This window comes from Heliconius melpomene, chromosome 10, assembly GCF_056956725.1.
Source record: "Heliconius melpomene rosina isolate 202511_hmr_F chromosome 10, ASM5695672v1, whole genome shotgun sequence".
NCBI lineage: Eukaryota > Metazoa > Arthropoda > Insecta > Lepidoptera > Nymphalidae > Heliconius > Heliconius melpomene.
The window spans coordinates 16077758-16089979 of NC_140398.1; the positions used below are offsets into that span (position 1 = coordinate 16077758).

The 12222-nt window shown below is 29.7% G+C and overlaps 1 protein-coding gene and 1 non-coding gene across 8 annotated transcripts in view; both read left to right on the top strand.

Moving 5' to 3' along the window:
• LOC146535925 (uncharacterized) overlaps nucleotides 1-12222 on the top strand; it is a 119019-nt gene that overhangs the window by 28398 nt on the left and 78399 nt on the right. For 3 of the 7 annotated variants that reach the window (XM_085191531.1, XM_085191527.1, XM_085191528.1), the window contains one exon: nucleotides 9499-9525. The exons of the other annotated variants lie outside the window; for them this stretch is intronic. In XM_085191531.1, coding sequence (XP_085047657.1) covers nucleotides 9499-9525 — 27 coding nt within the window. The remainder of the gene's footprint in view (nucleotides 1-9498; nucleotides 9526-12222) is intronic. 7 annotated transcript variants of the gene reach the window in all.
• Nucleotides 10784-10856, top strand: TRNAK-UUU (transfer RNA lysine (anticodon UUU)). Its single transcript has one exon. It is a non-coding gene; the product is annotated as a tRNA-Lys (tRNA).

The window sequence follows — 12222 nt, forward strand, 5'->3', positions numbered from 1 at the left end:
TAATGTATGTGGTTTTTGAGGTCTGTTTAGACAACTTTATTTTTGCGATTAGATACGTGTTTCTTTGTAACCTGAATTAAAAAATTATCAAAAAAAAAATTGAAAAAAATGAATGTCTTTGCCCGCAAGCTTAAAATTTGTCAACTTCTTTCTATATTTTGTAGTTCCCGTTGACCTACTATATTGAAATTGCTACGGAACCCCGGTAGCCGAGTGCGACACGCACTTAACTTTTTTTTTATTTTGCGCGATTTTTTACTGAACGCAAAGTAAAATTTACCAACAAAACGAATAAAATGCGATATGAAATATTATACATTTTTAAAAGGGCCGTTATTTTGCTTAATAAAATAAACATCATATAAGTATCTTGATATCAGATAACATTAATTTGAAAATACATAAAACACTTTAACATTTTATTTATTTAATAATTTAAAAATATAACAGCGTTAGCTTATTGGTTGACCATTAAAGCTTAAGATGTATCGTTCAAAGAAGGCTCTAAATACATTTTGTTAACTTCTTTATGACATATTTGTAATGCTAAATAATTTGTTATTTATTTTGACTACTGATTTAAGTGAATTTGTGCATTACAATAGTTAAACATACTACAAACTACCTAACCGTACTTCTTTTTGGCTATTTTGTACAAACATGACTAAACAAAGATTAAATAGCAATAGGGAATACCACAACAGAGCCTGATAGCCTCACCATCTTTATGGGAAATCGGATTTTTAGTATACAATCAAAGAAATTGATTAAAATTATATGTATAGTAACTGATAAAGCAGGTAAATTATGAGTGAAGAAAAAGAATCGAATAATAATCGAATTTACACATTATCTGCAATTGTCTTTTATTATTTCGTTAATGAAAACAATTTATAATTGTTATTTAAAATGAAAAAGAAACATTCATATGCAAATGGAAAACAACATAACGGTTCAATAAATATATTATGATACATCCTAAACGTACTCAACTTAGCTTTATTGGTATTAACTTGCCAGACAATTGGATTAGAAATAGACGTTGAATCTAAATATAATAGTAAGTATATGTACATATGTATGTTTAGACACGACACATTCCACCCAGGAGAGTGGAATCGCATGTAAAATAGAAATATACTGACTTGCATGTATTTGTTTTTTTTTTTTAGCTTCACGTTCTTTCCCGTAAATAACAGGGTAGGCTGAGGGAACTTGTGGAGAACTGAATGTCGTAATGTATTAAAGAGTTATGTATGGCACTCAGTTCCCCATTCAGTTCAATTTTCAAGACATTGAGTGTGGAGTTGCGAAGCTCAACGCCGCACTTCATTTTGTTACCAGAGCGACGATATGATAATTAATTATTTCCAGGAATGGGAATTAAACGCACAATCGTGGCGTTTAAAATCAGGCGCCACGATAGTCTCACGTATTTGTACTCTTGCTTTTTTTTGTTTTATTTATTAACCATCGATACCTATTTTAGATAGAGCCTTGAGACTTTTTAAGTTCACTTCATTACTTATGTATGTACGTGTAGATTATCTTATCTTTATTGCGTACATAAATTGTGTGAATAACTGGATTTAATCTCTGATCCTTCTCATGATTCTACTCGGATTTTACATGTTTTTTTTTTGTTTTTAAAATATATTTAATAGTTTACAGATTAGGATCTATGCAAGATGTATTCTTTTTTATTAAAATTTAATATTTGGTTTTTTTTATAAGATTATTCACATTATAACCATAGTGATTCGCATTTTACTACTATTTATTACCGCCCAGAAATCTACTATCCTTGTGTCATGTGCAAATTTTATGTATATTTTTCATTAATTCGAAATTAACTAATCTTAACATGCAATTTCCTAATGCATATTATATTATGTATGTTCGGAGAATTTTTTACAATGTTTCGGAAGTTGGTATACAGTTTATACGCCAAAACAAAATTAGCCATTTATTTATCCATTGCCCAAACTAGACACTCGCGTGACAAAAGATTACTAGTTGCTTACAATTGTTTCCGCCGTTTGTATTCTTTTGCCTAATCGTGAATTATGAATAGCACCTAAAGTACCTACTTTACGTATACTAGTTGCAATATTAAAAATTAAATTTTAAATTTACTTTTATTTAAATATTAATATTTTTATTTAAATATTAAATTTACTAGTTTTTTTGTATTATAATTCGTTTTTTCTATATTTTTATTTGTAGACGTGGTTAGAAATAATAAATTGTCTGGATTCAGATAGTCAGTTTTAATCATTGTAATATGACAAAGACTCTATTTAATTAGCTATATAGCGTCTAAAATTTTATATTAACTATAAAGGGGGACAAGAAAATAACCATATGCTAACCTCAATTACCTTTCTACCAGATACAGCCTGCGATTATAAAATCTATTAACTCAAAAAGCTTATTTTAATATTAAAAGAAAATACAAACAATATTTTAAATGCAATGTTGCGACAATATTACGGCAAATTGGAGTTAAAGCATTATAGGACTTTTTCTTTTATTAGTCTCGGAAAATAACTGCGCACCAAATAAGAAAAGTGTTGCATGGAGGTGCATATGTATATATATGGAATAAGTTCGCTTTAAGATCCCGTTAATAACTGCATAACCGTAACAGAGATAAGAGTACGAAATTTTTACATAGATAAAATATCTGAGGAGCTCCAGTCATTCGATTTGAATGTTTAAAATGCCTGTGGTTCGAGCGACGAGGAAATTTAATACCAATTGGTAAATTCATTCCACGGAGTGTTTGTATTTACCAGTATTTCTTTGTTCTTTGCTTTTAATTGAAAAAAATTTTTTAGTTGAAATGAGATTATTTCACAGAATTATGCAGTGAAACTTTCCACTAAAGTGAAGTTAAGTTAAGTTGGCTTTGAAATGAGATGCTTTGTTCTTGCCTCAATTTCATTAGTTATAGTTAGTTTAATTGTTGTGTAAGTTTGTACGTTGCTTTTAACATTTTTAACTAGTGAAACTTAGCCTCTTATTGTTCGGAAGCAGGCAATATGAGAATATTTTTGTTTGGATTTCCAAAGTAAACTATTTTTGTACCTACTACACTGTTTGACTTCAGTTTTATAAAAAAATAACTCGTAGAATTGATAAAATTACTTGTAACAAAAAGATAAAATTTTCACAATACTTACATTAAATATTTTATTCATTTAGTTGTATATATTTGATTTTGGTACCTCTATTATCCAAGTACGTTACTTCTTCAACCTTTGAGGTTGGACGATGCACTTCTCAATTTATTCTCTTTTTACCATTAAGTCTGACCGTGATACTGATATCATAATAATAAATGATCACTGTAATTGAATATCCAGTTACCTACCTTGATTTCAGTTCAGTTTCAATGCGTTTTTTGCTCATATATTTTCAAGTTTAAATTCCACAATTGATTTTTTACTCTTAAATCGTTTATTGTTGTCGTTCAGTGAGTTATTTGTGTCAAAGGGGCTTTATTGTATTGTATTATTTTAAAGATATAGATAGATCTGTGTAACGTCGTCTTATTACATATAAATTAAGAGTGAAATCACTCTACATGTATTATTAGTTTTATTTTTCTTAGTAATTATTTTTAATTTATTTAACATAGTAAATGTAAGTAAGTGTAACGTTGGCTACATTCGTATGTAGTATGTGTATTCGTATGTGTATTCGTTCGTGTAGTGGCGCGGTTATGTTCGTACATAACTATTGCACATTAATTATATTGTCTTTTAAGTGTGATTTAGCCAAAGAACCGTTTCTGTGTATAATCACTTCTAATTCATATATTTTCTTATAGAAAGGAAATTAACAAAAATATTTTTTAAAATATCCCCTATATTTTAAAAAATATTTTTGTATAAGCGTCCGTTTGTACAAAATTCGTTGTCTACCTAAAAAAATTGAAGTATTTCTTCATTCTTGGTAATTATAAACTTTTAGTCTTAAATTAATACAATTAATTATAGAACATAGTAAGCTAAACTAAATGAACATAGTTAATACATAGAGCTAAATGTAGAATTTCAATCAATTCTTAATGCGTCCTATTATCTTTTTCCTTTTAGAGTTGAATATATTTCAATTAATACTTTAATTATAATTTAAAATTTAACTTTTGAAAATCTGCTTAGTAAGGCGGTAGTGATAAATTAAATTCAACGTCCTACCGAAACCTTTCGTTGCTTTATTACGACAGATTTATAAATAAGTAATTACTTGGAAGGTCATAAATTCAAGGCTGATTGTAGATGATATAAATCTCACAACCAGCCACCTATTTATTTTTTTTTACATCTAGAGGTCATGGACACTATCCCCTTAAAATAGAGAAAAGTGGATAATTTCACTACGATACAGGAAAAAAGGAAGAAACCTATTTTAAACTAGTTACCCGCGGCTTCGCTCGCTTGTATTATTGTGTGCAATTATTTTTTTTTTCTCTAACAATTCATTTCTCATCAGGCAATTACTTTCGTGATTTAATACCTAGGGAAGTTTGCTAAAATACATTAGTTAAAACTGCATTCAAATCCAGTTAAGATTTCTGAGATTAGCGTAAACAAACGTACAGACAAACAGACAAAATTTTAAGACTTATTGATAAATAATAGATGTCTTCTATACCTTTAATGTACAGACAACGATTAATTAGTTTTATTATACCTATGTATAGATTTAGGTAAGATTGTTTTTCTTTCTTTGGTACATGTTTTACCTGAAAATAATAGTGCTTCCTTCACTTTAAGATAGCGTGACACGGAAGAACTTATGATCAAGAACAATTACGTATGTTTTAAACTACCTCTTGGTGACCTTCGTCTTTTAAGTTTTAAACGTAACAAACAAAAATATTCATAGTTAATTTTTATTGTTCTTTTAAATAATCTACAATAATTTATTATATACTAACTTCATATAAAAAGAAATGGAATGATAGTAACGCAATATGTGTTTCATATCTATTACGTTTTTATTAGTTTCATGCTGTATCTCGCATATAATAGGATTAGCAGAGGGAACCTGGGGGCCTAAACTCCGTTACCCCCTTTCCGCTGAATTCTTGAGGCATTGCGTTACTCTGGTAACGCACGCGAAGAAATAAAAAAATATATATTTCATTAAACCTACAACCGTCGCGTTTAAACGTCGACGACACGACGAACACTACGGCCTCCTAATTAAAATGTAATAGCCCAATTACTTTTGAATATCTATAAACACATTTTTTTCTAGACCTATTTTCAATCAAGGTAATAATAGATAGAGTCGTTTATAAATTAATATAATAAATAAAGAAAATCCTTCGAAACATAATTTTATCGGCATAATATATCATATTACTTATGAATAATAATATTATTTTATTTTATTTTAGCTTATAACTACAGGTATTTATTAACATTAGGGTGAATTTAAATTAACTTGGAAATTTGAAGCTTCAAGCTTTTTATTCCCGACAGTTCAAGCTTTATATTCCCGATGTTTTATGAAGGCAAAATATATTTCATATCATAAAAAAATACAAAAAATTATAAAGCTCCTCTATGAAACGAAAAATATTGAAGAAACGCTATAATTATATAATAATGAGTTAAATATTAGTCAAGTTATATGTATTAGGTACTAGTAGTATTAGGCGCAATTTACAAGTTTTTCTGAACCGTACGTACAACTTGTTCAAACATGCGCTACGAATTACGTAGAATTATATTGCGCATTTGCTTTTGAGCCCGTATTTATAAAGCGCTTTCAACTCTGAAATCGATCTTGAGAGGCCGTTTTCATTTATAAATCTTATACCTCTATTAATGAAAACTGTATCTCAAGGTCGATCTCAGACCTAAGTGCAATATAATACAGGATTATTTGGCTGCTCTTAGCGTATTGATTAGTAGCTAGCCTAGACTGACTAGATAAGATATTTGTTGAAATGATCACTCGAGCGCGTGCCTGGCTTAGAGTTGCTAGAAGAAATAATGGAAAATATTATACACTTCTTTTTTTTTCTTTTAATAAACAAGATCGTTTATTGAGCTGTATATTGTTATTACACTAACTGTAACCTGTACCTGCTAAAATAAAATGAAAAGAAAAATAAATGGTCTTTAATTCCTATTAGTTCCTATAAATATAACATAACGATATCTGTCAGACATCTTTACACAACGATAATGCAAATACAGACAACGTCAACACAGCTAAGTGTATTAGCAACCAACATTCAATACCGAAATATGTTAGAGAATATTTATTCGCCTTTGTGATATTTTCGCATCTGTATCTTGCGTGTTTGATTCACACGAAGAACAAGTATAACGAGTAGTCACGTAAAACCATTTGAAATAATATCTTATTTCAACGAAGATTTCTTTTATATTGTAACACTATTAAATTATGTATAATCTATGGAATATAGGGCATTACGGAACTCTACCGTCGCTATGTCATTGTAGCGCATCTTTGTCTTTTTTTTTGGTTATTATAGGGTCAAGTTCCATTAAATATAGTTGTTAAAAATTTAATCAAGAAACGGACGTATTGTCCCTTAATGGGAACAGAGAGTCTTAACTCTAGGTTCCCAGGTTTTCTCTACTCACATTTGCATAGCAGTATTTACTGAACATTTATTGTCGTCTTGATTAATATATAAGAAAAAATATTAATAATAATATTTTCTCGTTACCCCTTGGTCTTCCTAGCAGACATCGGGGTTTATGCTATGCAAATATTGTGTTGTCATTGTATTTAAATACGTTTGCAATCTTTCAAGCAAGGAGCGGGTCATAGTAGCGTTGCAAGATTTTCTTACATTGATTGATTGATAATTAGGTACAGGTGAAGGTAATTAATTCATGTTTTAGTTTCGTTGAGTCTTAAGTGACATTTTTTTTTCTCAGCTTCACGCTGCGTCCCGCACTCAGCAGGATAAGCAGAGGGAACCTAATATTAAGACACTCCGTCCCCCATGCCTGGACACCAGAGCCAAGAAATGAATATATTAATTATTTAATATCCTTGAGTGGGAATCGAACCCACAACCTGTATCATTTACAATTACACCCCTGTGTCCCTGCGCCACGACTGGCCTCAAAAATATTTTCTAGTGCTTGATATAATGTCTAATTGATAGTTAGTTATATTTTATTAGTCGGTATAATTAATAGATTGTTATATTCCATTCACCCCTGTCGATATGAAGCGTGTGTCATTGATAATACGTTCATTACACACGAGTAATAAAGCGTGGTGATTGCGCGAATCACTTGCCGATAAACTATTTTGCACTTGCAACTTATACGTATGTGTTTGCGTGTGTTTATTGTGTATATATTGTGTATATATTGTATTATAATATAATATATATTGATATTTAGGTAGGTATAATATAAGAATATTTTAGTTTTAGTACCTTCGGTGCATTACAATAGTTGGTGAATTGAAATCGGGATAATAAGAAAATTTCTTAATATACACGTTTCCTACGTTTTTAAAGTGCAATTACACATCTCAGAAAGATAAATCGTTTCTTTTTAGATAAGTATAAAAATTAGAACGTAGCTGTATTTGAACCTTTTTTCGCCTTTTAAAAACCGTCTAAGATTTGCACGTTTTTCATTTAATATAATTATTTATTTCAACACAGGTATGTATCCAATAGATATGATTTTAATTGAGTATTAAAATTTAATCATCCAATAATGTAAACCTATTTTCTACTTTAATTACATATTGATATGTCGAAAATTATATTTATTACATTAAATTAAGGGGGAGGTCCCCCTAGAGGGGCTTTACAGTAAACAACAAATAGTAACATATAATCTACTACTTACTTTAAAGATGAATAAAGCTAAATAAATAAATTAATAAAATTTAATTTGACGTAGATACCTAATTTTTACTTTAATTGATACATAATTGGTGTGTTTTAATTTAATTTGTTGAGAAAAAGTATATAATTTTCCTTTTATTTTTAACAAAATTAATTACACATAGTTGAATGATGAAATAATTGTATGCATATACTGTTGCATAATTTTGCGAACCATTATAATTATTCCGCTCTCATGATTGGTACTTGTTTATAATTTAATAATGCTTAGTACAGACGGCGCTAGACTGTATCCTAGAAAATGAGATTATACGTTTTATGCATTATTTCCAATTATCTTAACAACACGGTAATTTAATAAATACACGTGTGTATAACTGAAACAAACATACTTTAACAATTGTGCGCGTTTGTTTTGCTAGAGCGGGGAAATAAAAATAATTGATTGTCTTGTTTGGGGTCGAACCCACAACTATCACGTTTACAGAGAACGAGAAAGCCCATTGCCTTCACGATAGACTCTTTAAAAACCAAATCTCATCAAAATACAATACGTCAATGTCATAAGAGTAAATTACACTATAAACTATATAATTTTGAATCTTAATAAATTTCTCTTAATATATTAACGTAATAAGTATATGTATATAGCAGCACCTCTTTATAAACTTTGTATTGACAGGAAAAATGATTATGTCTATTGCACGGTATGTCTCCGTCTGGCGCAGGCTATTCATTATAATTTAATTAGGTTCAGCTTTTAGGTTTCATTCTGACATTGATTATGGGGATTTGTGGGGAGTCTGAACGACTGCGCTAAATCTGTTAAGCCCCGACCTTCGTGAGCAGTTTTGGCTTTTTATTATAAAATGTCAGGTTTTCCTAGCTTAATTTTTAAATCTCACTGCGCTGACCTATTAAAAATGTAAGGCGGCAAATTGAATCCCACTAGTATAGCAAAGTAGCAGGTATTTTTAGCGAATATTTTTGAATAAGAACATATTTTTAATAATAAATTTGCTGGTGTATGTTTTAATTGATAAAAAAACCTTTTAATAAAATCTACAAATCTTTCGTGTACCATTTTCTTTATTATTGTATTTATGTGATATAATATTAATTTTGTAGATATATTGTATTTGAGATTTTTCCACAGGTTTATAATTTTTTAGAGAAATTTGAAATTTTAAACAGTGTTATTGAATACATATATCTAACCAAGTGTCTTGGAATTGCTATTAAAGTAAAAATTTGATTCAATACAAAGAGAACTTACTTATCATTCGCAAAACAATTATTATTCTTTAATCACGTTTTGATAAGAATGTCACGTGATTGTCACACTGTTCCACCTTGACACGGGGAATCCTAGTAATAAATATTAAATCTTGAGCATGACACTTCTTCATTTGGCTATCTGTTTTGTCGGAGAACCAGACTATTCTGGGATGGACACGGACCACCCGGCTCCCCCTATTCACACGCCCATGCTCTTAGGAGTCACTCCGAACAGCGATCAACAAAGCCTCAGTACATTAGTACCTGCATCACAAACAACGCAATACGACGCTAAATAAAAATATGTTTACACATGCACCAACTAACCGGACAACCTTGTTTCGTTACAGGTACTATGACAGTCTGCGACGCACACAGTGAGTCAAGCTATGTATGACGATTACTGACGAATTGCTCCTATCGATCGATAGCGAAATCGATTTTATTTTCTAATTTCATTTAATAGTCAATTGTAAATACACTGTATTCTTAAAATGTTTTATTACGCCATAAAACGATTGAGTGTTTTTTTCCTCTGCCATTATTATGCTGAGCCAAAACAATAACAGTAAAAAAAAACTTCAAGGCAATCCAGATTTATTATTTGTATTTTTTTTTGCGGAAATTGGCAAATGCACGTGTCGTTTAAGTTTTTTTTTAATTGACTTACCACACAATTTGTCACCTTTTTGCAATTAATTTGTACGTTTGATAAGCGCGAATTCGTCGGTGAGCGTCTTTTTGCTTTTTGTATTATCAATTATTTTTATGTGTTTAGCATATTATAAATGTGTAGTTAATTATGACTAACAAGTTTAGAAAAAATAAGACAGCGAATACTTTAATTTAAAAAAAAACTATTGCCGATTGTAGTCCTAACAAGTTTAAACGATTTCTATTAGTACAGGTATAATAACATGTAGGGCGTTTGTGTTAATTGTTTTTTTATCCATCTTAATGCTATTCAATATTATTATTATTTTTTAATTTAATGGATTTAACTCGCAATTGAATAGCATTATGATTATTTTAGAGATGTTCCCGCCAAGATGTGTTCGAGAGCGGCAGACTCCTCAGGGTTTTGAAGTTCTATATGGTTCATTGGCAAGGCTACCATAATTTACTCCATTCATTCTGTCTTCTACTTATTCTATTCTACTTTCTTTTTTATTATTAGCTATGTTATCCATTATCATCGTTTTTTTAACTACCTCAGTTTGTACATTTCGTTAACTAAAGAAGAAATAGAATTACATACATATTGTTTCTGACCTTTAAAATGAATCATGCAACGCCACCTAGTGTTGAGTAGCGGTACTATGAAAGTTAATGTAGGTGGAGCTCATTTTAATTCACCAATGGCTTTGGATATAAATAAATATATAAAATATATATATATAAAACCTATATATAAATAAAAAGTTTATACATAAAAAATAGTAAGAGATAAATTATTATCACTTTACTTGTTTTTATTTATTTTATTTCATCTAGATAACATAGTTTCTTAAAAGAGATTAAATGTGTTACATTTGAAAAATTTAGGACTAAAAATAAGTACTAAAATATCATTATAAAAGTTTACTTACTCGAAAAAATTACGATATGATACAAGTTTACAATAATTTGCCATCAGCCCGGATAGCTCAGTCGGTAGAGCATTGGACTTTTAATCCAAGGGTCCAGGGTTCAAGTCCCTGTTCGGGCGGTTTAGTGTTTTGTTATATTGATAAATAAAATAATATTACAAAACATTTTTTTTAAATGTTTTTTTGTTCGTGAGCCCTGGACCTCGGAGTTTTCGTATATGTCAAATTTATTAAGGTTAAACAATATTTGATGTAATATTGTATTTTTGGAACGAATGTGAAGTTATATACAAATATAAAAAATAACTATTAATTTAAAACAATTGTTTAAGTTTTCGGAGTCGTTATCTTTTTTAGTGAACTTATAAAAATATGTAATGTCAATCTGTCTCGCACGCAAATGAACTGAGAAAACTGAAATATTTTATTTTAAAACGTTATTGATATGGATTTCTTATTTATTAATTATCTTTTATTTTAATAATGTAAAATATCTTTTTTTCATTTATAAAAATATAAATAGCGCCATCTATGACTCGTAGTAAAAGAAACTCATTACGCTTACGGTTTCCAAATGTGCTCGCGAGATGACAGCACAATGTTATTAAAGAAGTTTTATACTTTACAATAGATGGCTCTAACTGTCCTGGATGTTTAGTTAATTTATATGGAAATAGGTATGGGATTTTGTCATTTTTAAAAAAATATATTTTAATTGTCCAAAAGTTTTGTTTTGTTTTATTTATATTATGTGTCTTTTAAAAAGTTAAGTTTATTTATTTTAAATAGGATTTTTTATATAGTTTTGAAAATAAAATATAAAAAGTAAGTTACTGATCACATCATTCTTCCCTAAGGAAATGCAATAGAAATAAATCAACTGACATTAGCTCTATCCTAACCGCCTTTAATGTCTACTATTGAATCCCAATCTAACGAACGTGCGTAGAAATTACACCAGGTACACATACACAATGCGTTACGAATGATTTTATTACACTCATTTGGCCGTACAATTTATTCCTAGTTTCACTTTAATGTAACAGCATGATAGCTACTTACTATGGCAGACAGTTCAGATTAAATAGGACCTAATCAAGTCTACATTAATGTCACTGATAAAAAGGTAAAACGAGGATTGTATGAAACTAGATTTTATCAAGAGCTTCGTCCGCATGTACAAATGAAAGTAACTGCATAAATAAATGCAAACGTGACATGTGTTATATATGGAACGGATTCTTAAGATTCTTCCCTCTGGCTACTCTGCTACATGTGAAATACAGCGCGAAACTGAAAAAAAAAAAGTTAATGTCAACAAATTTTGTGCATATGCCAACAGTACACATGTGCCATTAGGAAACTGGAATATTGTGTACCTCCTACATCATAAGAACAAAGGCATATCCTCGCTATCTCAACTAAAATCTGGGTCGCCGCTACTGTTGCAACCTACTCCAGTCCGCCGCAGCCACGTCTATGTAG